This window comes from Anopheles coluzzii, chromosome 2, assembly GCF_943734685.1.
Source record: "Anopheles coluzzii chromosome 2, AcolN3, whole genome shotgun sequence".
NCBI classification, from domain to species: Eukaryota; Metazoa; Arthropoda; class Insecta; order Diptera; family Culicidae; genus Anopheles; species Anopheles coluzzii.
This window is the reverse complement of record NC_064670.1, coordinates 42,076,439-42,101,475: the sequence shown is the minus strand read 5'-3', so window position 1 is coordinate 42,101,475 and position 25,037 is coordinate 42,076,439. Positions and strand designations below refer to the sequence as shown.

Here is a 25,037-nt window from a genome sequence, read left to right as displayed (position 1 = left end):
GAGAGGTAAACTAGGATAAACTGGAGTGGCTGGATGATTGATGATGGAAACATTACAGACGAGTCCTTCAACAAGCTTGCTTCGGTTGGTAATCGGCGCTAATAATATCATCATGTCAATGTAGATGATTGAACTAGGTAAAACTAAAAATGAATAGAGAAATATTAAAAAAATCAAAGTTTTATAAAAAAATAAGCCAACAAAAAATCAGCTTGCTTTCAAATGGTATATGAAATAAGTCTATAAAAAAGATGTAAATTTTGAGCTGAAAGAATTATACGCAAGAAACCGCCTGCAATCGTGGGAGAAATGAGTTGAACAATCTCTTCCAGCCTGGTTTGATAATGATGATGACGCCGATGTAGAAGCTGCTGTTAATATGCGTTGTGGATGCGCATTTAACGATCCGCCATCGATTGGCTTTGCCATTTCCAGTGTTGTGCGTATTTGTGTTTCGACGTTTTCTTAACATTAAAAAAACTAGCACGAAAAACTTCTCCTTGCAACGTTGCCGTGGTAGACATATGGGCAACATGTGAACAGGTGAACTTTTACTCATGTGTTGACGGGTGATAAGTCTCTCCAGCGCCACTACACGTCTTGTTGCAAAGGTCGTTTCGTATCACAAGCAAAGATTGGTAAAAACAACCCATCAACTCTCTTTCGTCTCAGTCCGACTTTTACGCAGAAGGGCAGGGAGTGCAGGAATGGTTGGATTTTGATTGTGATGATGGTTAAATGTTTCTTTCCTTTCAACGCATCTCATCTTTAGCCGCTGGAAGGTGTGCTTTCCACTGTGCTCGTATAAAACGCGAAGGCTTGAGGTGCGAGCGGTCTGAACTTGGCAGATGCGAGTGCAGCTTTATTGCAATCCCATTTTTGGCCACCAGCAAACACCGCATTGCCGCTGATGATTGCCAATGGATTGGGGAAAATAATTGGCAAAACATGAAGGTTTCGTTTGTGCCAAGGTTTAGAATGGCTGCTGAGTGGCTGTAAAAGGAAGTGGGCTGCTTGTAGCTGATTAGTGTGATGTTTTGCCATCGTCTCCGGACGGATCTTGATGAGTTAATTTAGTGATAGATTTTGGAGGATTAGAGAATAGAAGAACACACTGGCGATGATGGTAGCTGTTCATTAGCAGACTGATTGTTGTGTATAACGAGCGACGAACGGTGACAACAACGGTATCTGCATACTATTCTTGTTGTTGAGAGTGTACAACAAAGCTACAAACGTGACAAAATAGCTTTGTGGGATTTTAACAAAGCGCCAGGTGACATAATGTCATAAATCCTGTCATATTTTAGCACCTCCGCCAGCATGTCCTACGCTTTAATAATATTCCACAATGCCTCCAATTGTTTTAGGTACAAAAACCTGTCGAAAACTTTGCTCCGCTAGGCTACATTCTTTGCCACAGGTATTAAATTGTTAAATTTCTTAGTCTCAGGTGTCAATTGATTGAATTTGTTTAAACATCTGTTACGTGTTATCTCCTGACGAATGCTGTTTTATGATACGCTTCTCATTGACTGATGCTACCCAACCTCAACCACAATGACGTGTGATGTTTTATTTTCGAAATTCCGCACAGGAAATGTCAAACAAAGGGTTGCATTGCATTGGAATCTCATCGGTGTACCGTACGCAATCGTATGTAAATTGTGTGTAATCTTAAGCGCATCTGATGCACAGATGCCCCGAAAAGCATATCGTTGCTTGCACATGTACGCTTGCTAGCGCCGGAGGGATTGGCTCTGACGGTAGATGTGTGCATATCTGCTTACGCTTCCATTTGCCTGGCATCGATCGTGCTACCATAGCCAACCTCGCATACTAAAAGCCGTAGAAGCAAAAGATCAACCATAGCCTTGGGCGAACGAAACGATGCTGTGGTGGGTTTGATCTGCATAAAAGGAAATAGTTGAAATTGGATACCAATTCACTAAGTATGCTTAGCTGTTGTCTACACTAGTCATGGTGTAGTGATTTTTGGGTAAAGAACCGTACCGTAAACAAAATGCAATAGATGTGAAGTGTTTCAACAATGTATGCCGACGGGCGGATGGTCAGTAACTAAGGCGGATATATTAAGTGGCTACATCCGGTACACGTCCCTTCTGTACATAACTAAATGGCCTAAATGTAAACGAGACGGAAAAAAGTGATCTGTAGAATAATCTTCAAAGGAAAAACATCTCCACAAGTAATTTGTGTAGTGGACGACGTGGTTCAGGAGTCAATCTTTGTTTTACTTTATTGCACAGCCATTTCGTTCAGAATATGGAAGCATGTTTTATTACCTCCCTGGCGAAAGGGAGATCGGTTCAAGATCAGTTGGGTCAAAGGTATTAGAATACAACCGACAGTTCGACGGGTAATAGTCATAGGTCAAGGAAAGTGTGCCAAAGACATCATTTGTTCGATGACTTCCATCCAGTACCATTGCTCAGCGCAGCTACTTAAACACTTTTAGGCCTCATTTACATTTACATTTTGTGTCTAAAAGGTGCAATTTTGTGTGTATCCAATTATCGTAGCGTATGATGTACTGTAGCCGGATCACTGTCGAATTATCCACCAGATACGATGGTTTGAAAATTGATCCAAAAGATCAGTGCTTAAAATGTAAAATAAACCGAGTGGTAGAAAAAGCTCTTTGCATACTTTTGCTAATTGAACAAGTGCTTCAATATGGCTAATGAGACGAAATGTTAATGGGGCTGAATATTTTCTTTTATTGAATCCTTTATGTTTATTCAAATGGGGTGAAAAGTATAACTCGAGCAATAATTCTTTAACCATACTTTCTATAGATGACACATCCAGTGCAACCTTCACGTGGGATGCGACAAATGGTGTCGTTGGCTCCAATTAAACATGCTGCCGAACTCAAAAACCCAAACTAACGGTCAAAGCTGGAATATCCGGTTCCTTTCCCCACGGTAGGAGCAGCATTTGGATGATTCCCAAAAACGGTCACCGACATTCCAGCAGCAACAGCTTGTCCCAGCTAACAGTTGCACCCCACAATCAGATTAAAAAGGCTTACTCACTGCTTGAACCCGTTTAACCTTAGGTAGATCGTTACTCTCAAAACGATGGACACATCTACTAAACGAGAAGCTACTCTCCCCCAACTGTGACGCGCGTATCACGTGGGTATTGTCGGCGCAAAGAAAAGAACGAGCAGAGAAAGAGTGTAAGCAACGGCGCCTACCCGTGATTAAACTTCAAACGATACCAACACCCGGACAAGCGACGAACCCAGATCGGTCGCTGCAAGATATGGAAAGCGACAGAACTACCAGGAACTGCTCAGAATTAATCACCCTTTGCTTTCTTTCTTTTTTCTTCTCAGTCACATATGGATCAAACAAGGAAGCCGACGATTCGGAGATTCGGAGGGGCTACCATTTTAAAAAGGTAAAGGAATATTTTATACTGCGCTCACCCGGTTCGAATGTTGCCCCAACGCTCAGTTGATCCAATTTCCGTCGCAGTGTCAACAAAATTTGCTTCCTTGACAAACGCATCATAATTCCCCATAAACATGCTCCAGTTTTCTGCTAGCGCTATAAAACGATCATCTTTTAGCCTGAGGCAACAATTAACTTTTGCAAACACGGAAAGTGGATCGAACGCGCATCTTCTTCCGCGATTGTCTGCACACATCCTCTATTGCTTGTCGCATCGGGCTTTTAAATCTATATCGTATTCAAATAACAAATACGTTTGCCTAGGTATCGATACGGTACGGTTGGAGAATGGACATGCTCGAACGCACAAGCGACCAAACGATCGATAGGTATGGGAATTCAAGGACACACGCAAAATTAGCTGTCATATGGCTGCCACACGTTAGAATAAATTTTAAAATCCAACACGCTTCGGTATGGTAATTCGTGTGCCATCTTCTCGTACAGGGCTGGGATGATGATGTAGTAGAACCGACGCAATCCGATCCAGCAAGCGAACCGACCGGCCAGCGAGGGTTGGAAGATGCCAGTCCACAAACACGTGACCGGTGTGGTAAAGTGAGGTTGTTTGTCTTTGCCAAGCGTTGTGAAATGGTTGTTAATAAGTGTAGAACAAAGGCATGGAGTTTTTGTTAGCTTTCGGGGTGTGAAGAACTGCACAATTTCCGGAGTGAAAAATGATATTCGAAGCGGACAAAATATGTCTTTACAAAATTTTATTTATTTGCTCCGGCCCGCAATCGAACGGCAAAAAGCAGTTTTTTACCGTCGCATCGTGAGCCATTAATCAAAACGGCTAAAACGCTTATAAAGTGTGCATTAAATCAATCTGCTTTCCAGCCCGGTACACCAAGCGCGCTCGTTGGTGCCAGCTTGTTTTGCGTTGTTTTGTAATATAATGTAGCAAAACAATGCTCACAAATCATACGTAAACTGACTAAACATTCGTTCAAGAAGTAAGCTCATCTCACCGAAACAAAACTACCACGCGACTAAGACAAAAGCAGTCATTCAGCATTTGCACATCCATGATTAACCTCGCGGAGGTTGAACATCTGCAAAAATTTAGACGCATTTGCACGAAACGGAGCAAAACCATCATTAGTGAGAGATAAACACCCACCCGAAGCTAAACAACATCTGCCAACGGTGAAGTCAAAGGCCACTATCGGCGTGTACGGCGGCGTGCTGCGTAACGGGGCGGGTTAATTGACATACAGGAAATCAAGCGCACACGCGCTTGATCAGTGTGCGATCGAGGGATACGATTCTTCAAAACAACGTAACCGCTTCAGCCTGATTGCGAGGGTGCTTGGCACGTCGAGTGAGGAACGATCGAACTATACCTGTATCGGTACTCGCAAAGCAAAGCGTCATCTGACCCCAGCGGAATGCGGATTCAGCCACCGAAGACGCCCGGTTTGATTAATAATAACAGCGATGACGGCGACGGCCCGTTTGCCGATGATGAGGATGGCGTTAGTTGATGGTATTAATCCATGTCGTCCAGGGAAGGTCAGGGAATTCGATCAATCAACCACCGCCAGTCAGTCGGAAGTTTGGCGGATGTTTTATAGGGCCCACAAGAAGAGGAACCAAAAGCTGGGCCCGGCGATACGGACGCATAATTTGTATCATTCGTGGGCTTGGTTCACACCCAGCTTTGCGGCGTCGCTTGCACCAAAAAAACATGCTTCTCACACGATGCGTGAAGGAAATGCAGAGCCCCGGTTTTGAATGTCAAACAATGGCTGGAGTTGTAAAAAACTCGATCGCACCCAGATCTGTTTGCTCTGCCAGACTTCCGACGACCCCATTCGTCAACAAAGTCGCTCCACTTCCAAGGATTAGAGGCCGTGAACTTACGTTTTCCGTGCTGGAAGTTTAGTAATGTGCTGAACAAAAAGGAAAGGTTAACTTTCTATGGGCCATTGCGAGATGAGAACTCGGTGTGTTCGGTACGAAACAAAGTGGTCGATCGCACTCGGTTACAACATCCGATCGGAACGGGGATAACTCTTGGAGTATTTCATTTTCCGCATTATCCTCTATAAAACTCGCTCGAACTGGTTCCAAACATCGATTCAACTACGCTGCAATGTTGGATTTTTTTTCCTCGAAGCAGGTGTCTAGTACCCCTAGAGCGAACGTATTCGGAGAAGAGGGAGTAAATTTAAATATCATTCGCCCCGTCGCTAAGTGTTGGAGTGGGGAACAGGCAAGCAAGCTGGTGCAATGCGATGCTGCCAGTGAAGAAGCGACGGTACTCGAATTGAAAATGTCAAAAACCTACACGAACCAGCCACTCGAACGAAGCGGTGCACGCGTTGCACTCCCGAACGGTTTCGAATCCACCCATGGCCGGGTGGTATGTTTTACTTGTTGGCGTGAGTGAATGTGACGCGTTGCCCAATACGCACGAATTTTCGATATTTTAGACTGCTCACCGGGGAGGCGAATTAATTAGCTGGGAACGATCAAAATGTTGAGCAAAGTGAGTAGTAAGCACACGATTAGTATTTGGATCTTTTTTTATCTCCGAGTCGTATAAAGATCAACGATAGCAATAATTAGCCACGACAGTTGAACTATAAAGCCTATTTTACGCGTTGACTGTTGTGTAACGATATTGCTTTCCTCTCGGTTGCAGCTGATTAAATGTGGATCGTAATATTTTTCGCAGCGTTCAGTGGCGTTCGACCAACGTCCCAGTTCGTTCTTCACCACCAATCTTGGGTGTACCTCTTTAGAAAGCGAATCAAGTCTCTTTCTCACCTCATCTCACCAAAGCCGGTCTTACAGCGAAGATGTCTTACCCAAGCATTATAAGATGTCTTACCCAGCGCCCTGATCTTCTCCACCTTTTGAAGGTTGGGCTGTTTGCAACAGCGCTCCGTGCAAACTGTACCGCAAACATCATGTCTACAGTCACAAGATTACTACAAAACACAATTTCGAACAAGAATGTTTCAGTTGCAAAAATGTAGCAAATCATTACACAATATATGCCGCTCTTCCGCACCATCCCGTGTTGGTGCGGACGGTGGAAAGAGAAGGACTCATTGCTCTTATTGGACCGGTATTGAAATTCTTAGCATATCTTGGACGGATCTTCTCGGCGCGAGAGGTAAACGACTTACGGCTGCTAGGATGCTGGGCCTTTTTCGAGATCGTGCTCCCGATCACCTTCGGTGCCAGCGACGATCGAAACAAATCCCCCGGATGGGGGAGTTTTGGGGTTCGTCCCTTGTCGTCGACATTTGCTTGCCCTGGTACAAACATGATTATGCTCCAGGGCACTCCGGGGGTCGTGAATGTGAGTTGAATTACTCCTAACGAAAGCGCATCATGTTTGTATCCCTAACGTCATCATTGAATGCAAAACAAAAGCGTTCTATGTATAGGGAGTGTTTGCTAGTGTTTTTTTTTCTGTCTCAGTCCATTGTGTAGTGTGTATGTAGTGGATATGCGCTGCCAACTCAACCCTGAACACCCATCAACCAAAAAAATCACCAAAATCATACAAAGAAGTGGGCTTGCTTAGACCTAAACAATGAGCATTAAGAGCGATTGTGTTTAATAAGTACAACGAAACCACATTTAGATAAATTACAAATCGAAGCATGATTACATTTGATGTCGTATTTGTCAAAATTTGTGTAAAACAAACATTTGTTTTTGATAATTCGTCAGATGATATCATTAACGATCTGTCATCACAGTCTATTAAAAAATAATAATTTCAATTTAAATTCATTTTGTTACAGAGTATTTACGAAAATATTGAACTTTTCTCAAACATTGTATCTACACTTTCCCATAGTCCAATGGAGTGTCAAAGCCTCAGAGACTTCAACAGCCATCCAAGCGATGAACCGTTCGAAAGGTAAAACAAAGCCTTCTATTTTCACCGTGTACTGCTCGCTGAACAATTCTTCAAGTTGTTTGCACAGTACCGGTAGGCAAATCGAGTGCAATTAAAGCCCACCCGCCTGAGTGGGCTGCTGCTGAGAGCGCCATATGCACCCTTGGTAGAGGGCTTCCAAAAATTGGCAACAACGTTTCAGGGCCACCGATTGCTCACGTAATACCTCATCTGTAAGTGGGCGAACGTTCGGCGTTATCGTTACATTTCGTTGCTTTAGCCCTCAGGGTTGCTCCAACTCTTCCGCACCATCGGTTCGAAGCATCTCACTTGGAAGCACAATTGCCGGAATTAAGCCTCTTGTCATTGGTGTGGTGCTGCGGTGCGTTAGCCTTGGGATTGTATGAGGCATTAGAATTCATCTGCCACGCAAGTGACAAGCGATCGTTAAATGAATACGCATTTGATGCCATCCGCTTTGACGATCTTTAGCGCACCGCTGATGATTCGTATCCGTTCACAGAATTGGTATCACCTTTGGCTTCTTATTCCCGAACCTTCCTAAATTCCAACGTTCGACAACGTCACTCGCTGCGATCGCATGCGTTTGCGCATTCCTTATATTTCACGAACCACCACCTAGAGATGCTAGCAAGATGTATCGTTTCTTTTTTCGCTACGATCACCACCGCTCAGATAGCGTGCGGTGTGGTGATGACATAATCCACTAAAACAGTCAATTGAAAGACTATTTTCATTTTCGCATCCCGCCAAACGGTGCTGTTTGTTTCATTTTTTGCCACCAAATTAACCACATTTGGCAAAGGGAAACAGCGTACGTGCTTCTCGAGCCTCGATTTAATGATCCTTCAGTGAGGCTTTTAATGGGAAAATGATGAGCTTATAAGCATCAGTGAAATAGAGTCATGCGATCGATTGAGTGCAAAGGAAAATGGAAAGCAACCCGCGCACCGCGGGAGGACGCTGCGACGACAACCTTTACGAGATATTACCAAGATTTGGCATAGAAGTCGGCGCATATTCGTGTATTCACGGGACGACATGTTAGCGTGCAATTTCGGGAGCAAAGTTCATGCGGTTCCTGCTGCCGGTGTCGTGCCGATCGATGCACGAGTTTCACCCACAGTACGATTGTCCCACGGGGATAAACCGGGAGCTCCGACCAGGTAAGCCGTATCTTCCCTGCATTTGTCTTCCGACGAGCAAAGGTATCTTTTGTTTCGCAAAGCTTACGATCACAAGGCAGCGCAATTAAGACTGGCGTATCGATCGAAGAAAAGTTTGATCATGATATTTAAAGGCAGCATCACGAAGATGATGTTAGCTGGCACAATAGTCGCGCAGACGACAGCCGGGTGAGATAAGGATAATTTGAATTGTTGTCGACTGTCAGGCGATGGCGCTGGCACTGTGACCTACACGATGTCGCTACGATGGAACCTACGTAGGAATATTCGTGGAAAGGCGATAAAAATAAGCATAACTAATTTTGTAACAAAACATGATATGATAATTATTTTGATTTTTATGACTATTTTAATGCAATAAATATAAATCCCTGTTAAACAGCTTGGACATCAGAACTTATCGCGATCGATCGGTGGGGTTATTTGATTATGTTTTTGTGTGCATAAGTTCATCTTGGTGAAGCTGATTACAATACATACTATGTGTCTCTATTTGTCAGTGACATCTGTCAAATTAATAAAAAGTTACTCAACTTCAAGACAAGGCAACGTTGTTTGATACTTTTTTTTAACTTTCGATGACTTCTGGCAATCAAAATGCGCGACCGGTGGTTGGAATTGGTTACGATCGTGACAAATGACTTATGACCAACCCGAGCGGAGGCATATGACGTTACAGCGCGGCTCAAAAGGGAAAAGGTTACCCCCAAAAAATCAAGCTGCACGTGCTTAATTCCCGCTGACATTAGCAATCTTACCGGGCTAGGATCAAACTTTCGCCTCGAGACCGGCCGGCGCGTGGGTTTATGCCAGGTTGTCAGATAGCATACGATAGTAACGTGCGACCTGATTGACGAACAAAATTAAGCTATTTAAACAATTCATTTGCACGAATATACTATCTCACTGAAGAACCTCACGCACAGCGGCGCACATATGTAAAAGTTTACCAAACTCATACAGCACGAAGCGATGTTTCCATAACGTAGGATTATGGCTAGCCGCCCCATTGTGACTTTTGACATTCCGTTTTCTTTCTTCCTTCACGCGCGTGCACCACCAGATGCGCAACCAGGCCGGATGGCGTTAGTGCGAATATTTGGCCGGTTCGAGCAAACGCCATCTTTCCTAAACCCGGGGAGCATCTTTGCATTTTGGAACGATCGCAAACGCTGCCCCCGGTTGACCGTGCACGTAATTCACGCTGGCTAGGGCGATCCGTTGTGGCTGAACGGTGAAAGTGTGGCGGGAAGATTGGACAACGGTTGGAGGCGTTGATCGAACGAAAAACACACGGGAACGAACTCTGTGAACATGATTATTAAAATATGTAAAATTACGCTCTAAAGCGCAAACGTAACAGCTGGGACGTGGTTTATCTTCTTTTTGTTTCTTCTAGAGATTTGGGATTTTTTTCTCCCATCTGCGTTTATGGAAACGCGAACCTCAAAGAAAGCCTCATAGATGATCCTCGCACACAGTCGAGCTCCAGGAAGCCGAATCGATTTGAGTTTTTTTTTTTGAGATTGAGAAATCAAATGCATGTAAAACACGTTGCGTTCAAGCTTTTTTCGCCGTTGTTTTATTTTTTGGCTTATAAGTAAGCTAATCTGCTTTGCGTTTTTTTGCTGTTGACGTTACGCAGTACCGATACAGTTGATAAATACATATCGGCAAAAATAGGGTAGTGAGCAGACAAGATAAAAAAGTGATAGACCTACTTTACGCCTAGTCATCGCTTCATTATGAATGTGTCTAATGAAGTGTGCCGTTGTTGCGCTGGACGTTACTGAACCTAACAGCTATGTTTTTGTTTTGTTGCTGCAGCTATGCACCTGTCATGCACCAATAATGACACAAAACAATACAATTAAAAGTGCATATCTCTGGTAAAGCGCATGTTTTCAGGGGGTTTTCTACTGTTTCGTAGATAAGGTGTGTCGTGAAGGTTGAATGCCCTTTCCATAGATAAGGTGCGAACGATACATAGTCATATGAAATCAATTATCGTTGCAACCAGATTAAACGAAATTGCTAACAAAAAATCTATTTAATTTTGTTTGTCTTCCTATGCAGAAAAAAATCTTCTTGTAATCGTGGCATCCTTTTTTCGGTGATATATCTTTCGTAAGCTCATAAGTTTTGACGTTTTTAATGGAATTCACCGAATCGACCGTTTACATCATCGAATACAACGCCAAACTTAACAGCTGAGATGGGAATCGTCGCTATAGATGCTGCCGAGCGGGTTTTTAGAGACCTTCTAACCTGCCGATGCAACCACGAAACCGAAGATACTTCAGGCGCAAAAGATGATCAAAGAGTCACTTCAATTGGTTTTTTTTTGCTTAATTTTACTCAATTTTGTTCATCGACAAACAGCCACAGTTAATACTGTGCTCGATTTTATTTTCCCTTGCCCACTCATCTCGGCTAACCGCGTGAGGCGGGGACCATTTCGGGGGGTTTGGTTTTGTATAGCTTTGCTTAAAACAAAACGTTTTTTCCCTTCCGTGATCAACACCTTCAAACCCAGTAGGGTCAATCAGTCCCTTGCTCACTCTGACTGACTGACTGACGATATCATACACACACATACAACAAGACTAACCGGCCTTTTGCGCGATCCTATTACACGATCACGGGTCAGAAGCCGCTCGGAAGGGGTTGACCGATTGCGCACAACATAGCCGTGCCAATGAAAAAAAAAAACGCAAAAAAAATAGAGTGCATTGTTTTCCCACTGCAAGGGAAAGAAAGAAAACGGTTGTGATCGTTTCCATCCGATTGCGCGAGGTGTGCTTTTTTTTGCTTGCCACCGCTGTTGCTACCTTACTTCGCGGCGCATTTTCGCTGCCCAACCTCTCGTGAACCTGTGAATTAGACAAATCACACACTTTACATGGTGCACGCTGTGAAGGCAGATTCCGTACCGTTACTTTGCCCACCAGTTCGGCACGGTAGATCATAAGCAGTGGCAAGGGTGACACAGTGAACAAGTGGCAGCAGCCGTTCGTTCCAGTTCCGCGGTCGGACGGATTAAAGGCAGCGTAAATGATGTGACGAAACAAGATAATAGGAGTAAGGTTGGGTAGGTAGAGTTTCATCATTACTTATCATATTAACAAGCGCTATTTTGTATGTGTAAATTTATTTGGGTAATCCAGTAAGGGTGATAAAAGATAATGTGGTGCAAACATGTTTGTGCTTTTATCATTATTAACTTCAGTATTTGTATAAAGTTATTACAATGCATAACTTTATTACAAGTATCCATATTGATCAGTAATCATTGATTTTAAAAGCCTGGCAAAGAAAGTAGAAGCACCGATTTCAAGCCAGTAAGTTATTAGTCGGAAAAGGGTTAAACAGTTTAAACGCAACGTGCTTTGATTGCATTTGATTTCTCAATTTTTAAAGCACTGTGCCTGTAACGATACTAATACCAATCAGCCTTGATATATTGAATGACAAATGCCGCACTCTTGAGAAAAACATTCACTTCATGAATCTTAAGTTGCTTAATGTTTCCATAGAACTTTACCAGCTTGTTAGAATGCTTGAATTGACCCAATGGTGAATTGATTTTTTCACCCTAACGAAGCCCTAATTCTTCCACCGATAGTGCCATCCTCATCAACGGACGGATGTTTGGTTTTCCGTTTTCCGATGCCATTTTGTCGCTTACCTTGACCATTAGATTCACGTTTCTCGAGAGCAAGGGAGAAGCTAACCCAGACAGACATTGTAAGGTAACAATTCGACGTTTTGCGTGTTAATCCGCTGCGCTTAATCATTTCCTGATAGCCACAACCAGTTTTGTGCATTCTTGAACCTGTACTCCAAGCAAGTAAATCGTCGAATGCCGTTACTGTAGATCATTTGATAAGGAATTGCAATTCAGCTGCTCGCCAAGGGAGCTTAATCACTAATTATTAGCTAATTTCCATTTCGTTCTCACGGCACATGGCGGTTCGTTATGATGAGCTACGAGATTGTAAATCGAGCTAAAAGCTTGGAAGGCAATGTATTCTTTGCAAGTCGGTGGCTGATGTTCATTAAAACGCATCAATTATTCAACCATCACTCAACTTTTTAACAACCATACAGCTTCAGCAAACATTACGGGTGAAATGCTCACGCCCGTCCTTCGCTGAAACAGAACCAACACAGGACACTCCCATCGACGGTTCAATGCAGGATCAATGCCAAATTGATCGGTTGCATCCCCTTTTTTTCTCCAAGAGCCACTCAAAAAGCTCGCACCACCTCTGAACGCAGCTCGTGCACAGGATGAATGATAAGCAAATTTGCCCATTGAAGTGGCTGATGATCATGCCTCCCGTCAAGCGCGCAGCACAATAATGACTTTATTCAACGTCGTCTTCAATCGATAGCGGGGTTCGGGGTTCGACTACACAGATCATGTCAAAATCAGTCAATTTGCACAAATCGTGTAACGTGTCTATCGCACTATCGCAAAGCAAGATCGCGAACCTCGAGTAGGACCTAACACCGCTGCTCACTCTGCGATGTGACTCTCTACGCACGACTCGCACAATTCGCTTGGGAAAAGGGGACTGACGAACGATTGAGGAAAAATCCAAACTTTTGAATGCTGCTAATGCTTACGCTTCGTTGCCTGAACGTTTATGTTGTTTGACTAATCTTTAAAATGATCTTGTAAACTGTTGCACAGTCTGAGATGGTCGTTAGAAACTTTCTTTAATTGTATAATGGAACGGTTTAGTAAAATATTGTTAAATCAAAACGCACGTGCACCCTTACACAAAAACACAGTTTATTGCTCGATAGGTTCACCGTACGATTCCACATTTTTCGACTGAGAAGCTGTATCCCAACGCGGAGCTACTGGTTGCGATCGTGAGATCGTAATTTACCAAACAGGCCCCATCCTGGCCTTTAACGAGTAGCTTCCTTCTTCGTGGCACCTTCACCATTTGCCATCGCCACTAGCTGATTGTAGTGTTTGTTGTGCCCTCCCCAAAAATAAAAACCACCCTGCCGGTTGCATAAAAATAAATGCGCCCACGATGCGCCGATAGCATCCACTTCGATCTTGATCGCTTGCCTTTATCGATGAGCCCTTGCTCTGTGCTCCACGCGCTGTGATGAGGAGGAGTATACTGTCTTCTACTTTTTTTTCTTTTTTTTTTCTTTTTGGCACGATCAAACGAGCCGGATGGAAGGAGTCCATCTGGGAGCTGGTGCCATTAAATGCCACTTTAGGCAGCGTGTGCCACCAACGAAGCTCCCGCCCTTGCACACCTTGCACACCTTCCCTCGGGCGATGTCTTCCGAGCGGGCGGCTTGGCAAATTCAATTGGAAGTTAGGCTTTTGATTGGGTTGATTGAAAGCGTGCTCAAAATCGTTTCCTTAATTCGGGACGGTTGATCGGCCCCCTTTTTTTTGGAGGGAAATCATGCGAAGGAAGCAGAGAAGCACCGAAAATATCGATTACGTTATAAAGCTGTTGCAGTATAAAGTATTATAAAGCGCATACAACTACATTTGCGCATTCTATAATTCAATATATAAAGAAATACCTTCTTATCAAATAATTCACTCGAGACTATTTTTATTTACTGACTGTCTAGCAGCATGACATGAATCCAGAAATAAACAGTTTGCTAACGAACCAGCTGTCCCATTAAATACATTATTCCCGTCATCGTCGTAGGGGATTGCACTTTAGTCAAGCACTCTTCACATGCCTTTCAGCAAGGTTCCAGGTTCTGTTTGTTCACAGTTTAACGACTTTGTACACAAACGCATTTCCGATGAATGTGTTTATTTTACTGCTGCAGTTCTTTATTCCATTTTCTTAATGCTGTTGATGGAGGCACATCAACAAAGTAAAACAAAATTATTTGTACTCCAAAATCATAATATAACTCAAACCATAAAAACATAAATAAAGTATAAGTGAACTGAAAAACGTGCTGCATGCAGTTACATCTAATTTTAATTGAATGATTTACCTAACTATTGTACAACGCACGAATTGATTGCCAAAATTGCATTCCCGGGTGCAGCCACATCCCGTGTTGGTCACGCACTCAAAGACACTTCAGCGATCATAAATTTCTCATCGTTCACGAAACCACACTGTGCCCATACCGCTTGAGGGCGTGCTTATAGCCGTGTCACGTTTTTATTTTGTTGTGTTTGAGTCAAACAGCCAAAATCCCATACAGCCCACGATGCGACGCACAATAAAGCGCCCAACTTCCCCGGCTCATGCAATTCACACGCCATGCAGGCTTATGTAAAAACAAATCCAATTGTCGCCGGTCTAGTGGAATGGTTTCGGTCTGCTCATAAGCTCTCTCTTTCACGCGACTAAATGAACTCATTTAGTTCCACCGAGCCGAGTTAATGCAGCTTAACACGTTTTGCTACAATTTTACACCCACATCGGAGCTCCAGAAGGCGTTCGAGAGCCCTCATGTGTGGGAGATCGACAAAACGACAAAAGCTGAAGAAAACTCATTTGTCCGCGTGAATTATCCGTGGAAAATGTGTTCTATTGCTTTAGATTTTTCAAGCCAGCCAGCAAACATGACTCACTAAACCTGTCACACACGGATCCGGTCTGGGTCCAGCGATACCAGGCGCCATATGCTACAACCGTCCGTGCGTTGTGGAGGCGTTCGTGTCCCACAGGCCCACGTACATGCGGCGAGAATCGTATTCCGAAAATGGCATCAACAGTCACCGAAGTGCTGTGTGCGATGTGTTTGCACACGAGAACCAAAGCCCTTGGCGGCTCGAACACCATCCATGCAGGTCGATCTGCTGACCTTGCTGTTGGATGACACTATACCACGGCGCTGTTGGTGTTCTACTGGGCTGGACCCCACTTACCGTCACCTTTGAACGAGCAAACAAATCTCTATCCGTTTCGGTGTGAGAAGTCCGGCGTAAAGTTGTCGGTTTTACGACGCGATGCTAGTTCAAATTTATCTCAAACATTAACGCAAACAAGTTCCCGTACTTCGTCGCGACGATAAAATGGTTTGGCTCTATATGGCAGGAACGAGCTTGTGTGGAGAGACACACAGTCTTCCCTCATAATTCACCCCAGGGTGAGTTTATTTCGTTGGACTCAGTTAGATTAAGCTTCTTGGAAAGGCATTCTGTGTCTGTGAATCATTCCCCAATGTGGCCTTCATTTTCAAAGAGAAATTTGTTGATCAACACCAAACACCTGGTTGAGTCAATGGGCGAAAAGCATAATGATCGCCTCTAGCCATTCTTTCAGGTAAATCACACTCTATAAAGCCTGCGATGAAAATCCCATGACGCGGACAACCCTATGTGATTCCACATCTTCCGAGTAGTTCCCAACAACAGCTCACATTCCATTCATTTGACGCAAAATCTTCGTTCACTCAACTCCTCAGACGAGTGACTGCACAGACGCAAACGTTGTTGATTCTAGTACTTTACCCTTTTTGCCAATCGTACGTAACCGTATTTACATCTTTGGGCCAACGAATCGATTGGAACGATAATCTCGTTGGTCAGACTGTATGGTCTGACATTGGTCAGACAAAAATCCGACAACCGGTTTCACCATACTGCCCACAGCCGGCATAAACTGCATTCAAAGATAGATCTGTTACTATCGCCCGAGGGCGCAGCTTGGAATTCGCCGCAGCGGACAATAAAGAAAGAAAGAAAGGTCTTGAAAGGTCTCTGGCAACTTCGATGTCACTGACGGTTGTTCGAGGCGAGCATCAGCCTCTCTACCCTCACCTGGTGACACGGGTGATCTTCAGCGACACGCGATCCCCACGATAAGCGGCGAATTCGGAACACACAGACACACTATGTTGCACTCCTCCTCGATGTTGGTGTGGTCGTTGCGGGTCGTACACTGCTGCTGCAATTCATTCACAAGATCAGGTCAGGGACTCTGGGCCGGTTTTTTTAGTAGCTGAACGAACAGCGAGGAACCTGATTTTCAAGATATGCGAGTCCAAGCTTTCCTTATTGCGTACCTGAGTCGTGCGTGTGTGCGTAGTGACTCGTGCCCCCAAAATCGATTTAAGCGTCAATCGGCAATCAAAACGAGAAGGTGCAAAAGGTTAGGAAAATGAGGTGATGATAACAGTCCCGATGAAGATGGGCACGGTTAGACGATTGTTAATGCGCATTAACGCATCACGATGCACGGTGGTGCAATTAAGGGCGTTAGTGGGTACGAGCATAAAACATCAAAACTTACAAACATTTTCGTAAGCGGTTCGTGCGTTCGTTATGAATATTTATGACGCGTTCGCTTCACAACTCGAAACAAGTTTTTGGGTGATTCCGTATCTGAATTCGCTCAGTTCCAGGGTGAGGCTTGCCCGATAACGCATTTTCTGACAGTGATTGCGAAAAAGGACGGTCTTGTCAGAGTGATGAACGACACAAACGCAATCGATCGCTACAAAGTCAATTTCTTAACATTTCCTTATCCATCAATACTTCACATCAAATGATTTAATCGCCATAAGCTATTAAACGGAGAAGCTGGAAGAAAAAAACGCGCAGTAATAAATGTTCACACCTTTCCATCCTTCGAGCCGGCTAATCACGGCTGCCCGTTTTTGCAACCGCAAGGGCACACCACATGCCCTTACTAACAACCTTCGATAAACCGCAAACGACACAGGCGGTACGTCACACACAGAATGCATCGCACTCTCCGCGCTCCCGAAAAACGGAACTAAGCAAGTCTCGCGTGCAGCCCAGCGACCGATCAATCGACACATTATGCAATCGCGAAAAACACCCCCCTCCCCCCTCCACCACCTCACCGGTAAGCATAATTTATGCCGCTACTAATACCGATTGATTTCCGATCTGACATTCAAGATTTCAACGCCGATATCGGCAATCGACGGTAAGCACGGGCTTATGCATTCTTACGGACCGAGTGTGGTGGTGGTGGCTCTTTCGTTCGCCCACCGCATTGCGAGCACAATAGGATTGGAAAAAATGGCAGCTATGTGCGACACGACCACCAAGGGCAGCCATCGTGTTGCGGCAACCGAACCTCGAGCGGAAGGGCACCAAAGCGGAGCATAAATTATTCTATCGCTGACATTTCCGTCCAGCAAACCGTACCCTAGCGTCGCCCGTCGTCATGTTTCGATACGTAACTCGCGAATACGATTGCGCACACGTTAAATCATCATTTGGGTGAAAACGGTTGAGAAAGCATCACGGCTCCCTTGTATGGAAATGTCACCGATAGAGTGTGCTTGTGCGTCGTTTTAGAGTAATAAATACAGGGATGTAAGATTTTGGACAAACAACGCAACGGTTTGACTTACCTGTGACGAATCATCCTGTGCGAAGGTAAGTCCCAGGAATGTCAGCACTGCGAAGGACGCGATAGTACGCAATCTTTGTTGCGTTCCCATCTCTCCAACGTTTAGGATTCTAGTGCGGGCTAGTTTAGAAACTGATTGCTTAAGAAAAGCCTTTGCGTTGAACTGCTCACGTAAAACTGGAACACTAGATCACGCACATTCACTGTCGGAATATGATATCCACTGTTTCTTTTGTGATCAACTATGCTCACAATGATTCAGAATACTTGTCTATCATCAAGTCATCACTTTGGGGATGTCTGTCTCGTTGTGGCGCTCTTTTGTGGACAAAGCCGATGTCGGAAACTGCACCTAGCGGTTTGTTCCTGTTATTGAGATAGAAGAAAGAATTAAATAACCTGATCGCTACCACTTACCCAAGAACGTACGATTTTCTCGATTTAGCAGGATTACACCACATTTGACATTTAGTATTTTTAGCTTGCATCGTTTAAACGGCACGCAATCCCCAGATCATGATTGTGCGTGCAAGAGTCACACGATCAGTCGATCAGCTTGGTTCTTCTTTTTTATTATTATATTTTAGTTAGCCCGATGCCACTTTTTCGCTATTATTTGCGCGACTACACGAAGGTCGCGCACGGTTTGCACGGTACGCGCGGGATGCGGACGAACTGCAAAGTGGCAAGATCAACCGGATCATCATCGATGCACACAATGAATGATGCGAGGATGAGGAGGCAACGGGTGAAGGGATAAATACCCTCCGCTCAATTTCATCGCCACAAATCATAGCGTTTAATGGTGTAAGGGTGCGTGGAAGAGGCAGGCTGTTGGAGGATCAACAGCGACCAAGTGCCGCTTACTTCCACCGTTTACGCAATCACAGACCATCCGCAGGATAATGATCGCCGATCGGAAACATAATATGATTGCAGCGGGCTCTACGACGATGTTGGTATGGGTGATCTTTTCCAATCGAACTCTTTATCTACTTGATAAAAGTGGCGAAGGAGAGAAAACGCCTTGATGGAGGCGTTTCTTATTGAATCGAGTTTTAATTTAACTACCGACTACAACCTCGTTCTGTTGGGATTATCTCATCGTATGCCTACGTCCTGAAACACTTCAATCACTCAATTACCGATAGCGAAGCGGATTAAGCTGCTACAGATACGGTAAACGTTTAAAGCAAGTTTCCTAATCGGATCACTTAGTTTCATTCTTGCAGTGATTGTTTTTGTATACAAAAAGGCGTTTACTTTGCAACACAGCACGACCTTGTGGGTCGCTTTCGTGTGTGACCAAACACAACCACGGCACCATAATGCAATGTAAACGGTGTTTAATTTTCATTTTTGTTTCTTCAATCACACATCATACCTATATTTCATAACTGTATCAGGCAGCATCTTTGCTCGCCTCCATTGGAGCAAGGAAATTAAACCCAAGGACATATCTGCCCCATAGTCCACAGTCGAGCAGATTGTGTGGACAGCAAGGCGACCCTTCTAGCAGAGGTACTGAAAACGCAACAGGTTTAAACTATCGTTAAACGCCTATTTGCGTACCGAGAAATAGAGAGAAACAAAACAACCTAAGATTTGGAAATGGTTGTACTTCTTCGCCTAAACAATCATTTCATCTCGCACACGGTACATCATCATTGAAATCGTTGTGTATGGCCCACCGAAGGACATATGCGTGTGGGCAAGGGCATGACGAAAACGCTCGCATGCCGTGCGCAACCGAAACGAGATACATCTGATCCTCTACCGACGATCAGTCCATCGGCACCAACACACGCAGCCTCCAAAACACCTTTCCTTACCCAAAACAATTGCTGCCCATCTAAGCTCGTCTTCTTTTTCTTTCTCGCTCTCTCGCTAGATCAATGTGTACCGCAGGCTCCCCATACACCACACACAGAGTACGCATATTACGCGATAATTAATCTTGAGTTAACCGCCCTGCACAGGTCGGCAAAGAGCAAGTCGGCAAAGGGTTAGTTAGTGCTGCAACCGAAACCACTGACTGGTACTGCTGCTGTTGCTGCTGCTGCTGCTACAAAGCCCTTCGCTATGAAATCAGATATCGCTCCAACGGTTGAATTAGCTGTACCGAACCCTAACCCGACCGTCGTCGTCGTCGTCGTCGTCGTTGGTGTTTCTCGCGGATTCAATGTACTGGCTAGATGCCACTGTTGCGATAGCGCGTACCAGCCCGATCAGACCAGACCTTCACACGGAAGTCGAGTGTAGGTACACGGATGGAAGGTTTCCGAAAAATCAGACATCATCTGCCCTCCCGCTGCAACCGAGAAGCATCGTTGACATTTGGCTGCCGGGAGGTCGTCCGGCACGTTCTCGATCGACGTTGATGATTTCCTTCAGCGCTCCCACGCAACACAGCACATCGTCACTATCATGCCGCTATCATTAGCGTTTAATTGATTTCAATTTTGTTTAACGAGGCACCGCACAACCACAGGGTGATTATTCTTGAAGGATTCTTGTGCTTTCGAAAGGAATGTATATTGGCAAGAATTACACCACCGCCGGTCATGGGTTGAAGTTCAATGCAAGGTAAGCGACAGAGCGCAAGATGCAAGAAGCTTGAACAGACACCGGATGAACTTCCCCTCGCAGTAATGCAGACAAGTAACGCACTGTGCCCTAATGGCACCTGCTTCTCCTATTTTGCGAGATGCGTAGTTCTTGCTGTAGCCCGTCAATCAACGCCAACTTCGACTCCAGTACAATAAAGGTTCTTCTGAAGCTAATGCACCTATTGCAACACAGTGCGTGTCAATAAAAAGCGATCGTTAGCGCAATTTGCTTTCACCTCATGCGGTGCATATGACATCTCGCTGCAATTCATGTCCTCTACACACGATGCAAGCCATTGCAATGCATTAATCGAGTGGTGAGATGGTAAGATAAGCAGGATGCTGTGACAGCACCAACCGGTTGGTAATCGGTGATCGTTTGAACCGATCAAGGCTTGTGGTGTTGCCGCTGGAATGTTATGTCCAAGAGTTTCTTTGTGAAAAAAAGATTGAGTTTTTAAAAGCCTTCATTTTGTTTCGTTTTTGCATGTTGGGACAATAACTAATTATGCACAAAATACGCCGCTCGCTTTTAATACAGCCCATACGTTGAAACCTAATTATTACAATGCAAAAAATTTACTTCACTGATCTTCGAGCATTGAGTGTTCAAGAGATGCTCGAGTAAAAGCCATTTGTCGCACTCAATAATTCTTCTAATGGAATACTTGTCAACGAATGGCTGTGACGATGCCGTTGATCACTCCTGCTGCTGTTGCTTCTCTGTGTGTTAGGCAGTGGAGGACGTTCATGCGCATCGTCGCCACCGTGTGCCTTCGTGCATGCCTGTGACAGATCCGTGCAAAAAGAATGATGAATCCATTAACCTACGGCTTGTTACGATTTTGCACCCTTTTTAGCGAAGGAGACCGATGGTAAGGAATCAAACTAAACAAAAACAGTAACTCCATAAACACCTGTGCTTTTAAAGGTCATGCCGTGCACTTTTGTCACACTTGTGTGTTGGAATCAGCTAGGAGCAGATGCGCCCGATTCATGCTGGGTTTGGGCAAGTAAACCAAGGTCCCAACAATCTCACCTTTATTGAGACGCTATAAAACTATGATGGTTTATGAGATTTTAGTATTTTTTACTTAAATTTGAGCGCAATTTCCCCCTGTCGATATGTCTTGGGATAACGATCGGTAAAACATTAAACCTTCTCTTTCTACTACAATTTCTGATTCGAGTCCCAAGGAGAGCCCGGCATTGCGTAATCGACAAACCCAAAAATTGCGTAATCTGTATGCAGTTGGGTGCACTTTAATCTGCATTGTGTGGTGCATTTATTTTAGCAATGTTTATTTTTATCGACACACACTCCTCCCATTGTTGGCCGAATCGAAAGCCTTTGTGTGAGAAAGCGAAGCCCGAACCTCTTGGGCTGAAAACAAGGTCACTCAATAAAACCAAATCAACGCCAACGTCCCCTTTACTTTTGACGATACGCGTGACATGCTTTTTTGGGGGATCGTGTTCCGAATGGTCACCATTCCCGTGGATGATTAAATGCAACATGTTTCGCACGCCTAAGAACATCATTCATCAAGGGATCATCATTATCATCGGAACTACAGTGTGGATAGAGAGAGGGAATAACATCGGAAATGTTTTTCGCCTCTTCCCAAAATTAGGCATGCGAAATGACAGAATGTCTGGTCGCCAAAAACAAACCCATGCTGCTCTGCTACGAAAACTGTGACTCATTCAACCATGGGAAGGCCACACCTGGAGCCTGATCGACCTTGGCGAGTGGATCGAAATTTATTAATAAATAATAATGAAAAACCATTTAACATTAATCACATGACACCGAGCGACCGAGCACGAGTGCAACTCCCGCTGAGGGTGGGTATCGTAGGCGTTGACGGCAGGAAGATTGGCGCACGCAGCATCAGCTAGCTCTCCTCGAGCGCCCAAGGAGGTGCCATAAATTGCTGTAACGTTATGATGATTTAACTGATGCCGATAGCTTGCAATATGTCATACACCAAAACGCCTCGTATCGGTTAAAGGCAGTGTTCGGAAGGGGCTGGACGAAGGTTACCGGATCGCATGCTTAGAGGACGTTTAGTATCTTCTTTACGTCGAAAGGTTAACTTCTGATAGGATGTACAAGTATCATAATGCTATGAATTATTTGTTGATATGCAAGCACATCTCAACTCCACATTTTTTGTTATATGTACAATTTACACACAGAATTCGTTTGACCATCATTTTATCATCTGTTTTATCGTCCACACACACTCACCGAATAGTATAAAACACTCTTCCAAATTGTTACTATTGCTCAATTGATGACCATGTCAATTGATGTCTTTCGTGATGAACCTCCTTTGTTATCTCCCGGTCTTTGCTGCCGTTAAAGTACACCCGCCTCGAATTGTACTCGAATCCCCTGAACGTAGTTGGTGGTGTAACGATATGCTGGTTGACAGATCGTTGCCGCAACAACTAAACAAGCATCCCAAACACTGTTTCTATTGAACAACCAAACGCAAACCAAACCGATGGTAGCATCCACCCTTTCCTACTGCATTGGCAGCAGCACACTTTAGTAACTTCGTCAATCAGCACCCACCAACACCCACCACCTCACTCATCACGCAGTCAAACACGTGCACATATATCTTTCAAACAGCTTAACGTAACACCCAATCGGTTTAGCCAGTAGTCAACCCTGCACAGATGCACTATTTTCTCCCAAATATCACGCTTGCAATCTATCTTTCAGTTTTCAGCGTCAACGAATCCTCAGTCTCGGCCAACTAATCGATTCGTCCGTACGAACGTTCGTGTTATTTTTTTCACCTCCACTCAATCACATCATCACTTGCTTACGGCCAGGTTCCCACGGACGGAAAGATGCACTTACACGAACGATGCGACCAGTCCGGATAGGGAGATGCGCACGGAACAGACAGACGAACGGACCGGCGAAGTAGTCTAGTGCGACTGCTTGGGGACGAGATTTGAATCGTACTGTTGAGGCTGTGCCGTCTGCCACCGCTGTTTACCTGGACGAAGTTCGTCGCTTCGTAGACTTCGGTCGCGATACAGAACTGGAGGTGGAACAGTCGTTTCGCTGCGAGTTCGGTTCGAGTGGAGCGAAAACTGTTACTAGGTACTCACTGAGGATGATATTCTAGAGAGTGTAGTAGCACGTTCAGCTCGTTTAATTGAGAATTATTTGTAAATAATAACAGGAAACACAGGTTTTTTTTTACTTTTGGCGCAAGTAATACAATTTTAAAATGTTGAAGTTTAAGTTTCACTGTATGAAACTGTAAGAAAATAGTTTAAGCTTTTTAACTCTAAGCTTTATGTTGAATATAATTGCTTTATTTTTATATCAAAGTAATAAAAATGACAAATAATAAAAATGTTCGTTTTTGAGACATGCAAATGGCCTTCAAATGATGTCACTGAAAAATGATCTTTTTATGTAACTACATAAACAATCGTTAACATCTTCGACATCAACTGTCTGACACTCACACCATAGGTTGGTCAGAGCTTTTCATCCCCATTCCGAAAGCTTTCGAGCTTTTCCCCCTTGCCCCTTTCACTCTCTTGCTACTTTTAACGAGCTGAGTGCTCGCCGTGAGTGACCAAATAGTACCTCACCGCCCTTCTCTTCACATCGCTCACGGTGTGCGGGTTCGGTTGTTTGTTTTGATTTTCTCGCTTGATTTGCTCCGCGTGACTGGCTAAGGAAATACGCCCGCTCAAACATTCCACACCATGTGCGATCGCGTTAGGGGTGGGTGCTCCGGTGCCGGTAGCCCGGTCGTGTAAAGTCATTCGCCGCCAAGGCTTCTAATAAACCGTTTGACATTAAGGTAATGAGAGCTGATGTACGGTGATGTTCTTGATGCCCGCAGGGTGTCGGGCTGGGAGAAACATAATTAACACCCGACCTTATTCGAGGTTATCCGGCAGCGAGACATCCGGGGAAGGAGCGACGTCCTTTTGAGAGGGGGCGTATGGCAGAGGAGGAACGACAATTGCCTGCTCGTCCTTTGGGTTGGTGCGATTTTGGGAGAAAAATCAATAGGCATTCGTTATCAGTCAATTGTATGATGGCCATTGTGTGGTCCATGGAATGTAAAGGTCAGTTATGTTTGTTTCTGTGTTCATTCATACCTTAGTTTCTGTCGTACTATTGTTTCAAATAATAGTCGCGCGCAAAAGGCGGTGACATTACATAGGTACAAACACGATGTCAAAGATCATTTACAGCATTAAATTTCAAATTGAAAATCTTCTTTAATATCAAGTTAGTCAGTAATATCTTAAGCCAGTGCTTTTTATAGTAATAACGAGACGACTTGCAATCCTTGGTACTTACAGAAATGATCAACTACAATCGTGCATGGTAAATCAGAAATTTTATGAGATTAATCCTAATATCTCCAACATAGATGATTCTACTTAGGAGTGCCACGAAAAAAAAACAGAACTACAAACGAACAACTTAATGCAAATAACCAAACCTGATTGTATAGTTAGCAAGAAAT

General features: G+C 44.2%; 2 protein-coding genes across 4 annotated transcripts in view; one reads left to right on the top strand and one right to left on the bottom strand.

Moving 5' to 3' along the window:
* LOC120950183 (mucin-5AC) overlaps window positions 1-23,513 on the bottom strand; it is a 33,527-nt gene extending 10,014 nt beyond the window's left edge. The window contains exons 1-2 of one of the 3 annotated variants that reach the window (XM_040368001.2): window positions 23,329-23,513; window positions 17,907-18,271 (exon numbers count right to left, since the gene is read on the bottom strand). In XM_040368001.2, the coding sequence (XP_040223935.2) occupies window positions 17,907-17,996 (90 nt within the window). In that variant the 5' untranslated portion in view covers window positions 17,997-18,271; window positions 23,329-23,513. The remainder of the gene's footprint in view (window positions 1-17,906; window positions 18,272-23,328) is intronic. The other 2 variants (XM_040368000.2, XM_040367999.2) reach the window with 2 other exon arrangements.
* The window catches only part of LOC120948228 (uncharacterized), a 302,677-nt gene that overhangs the window by 160,044 nt on the left and 117,596 nt on the right, over window positions 1-25,037 (top strand). The gene's annotated exons all lie outside the window — the stretch shown is intronic.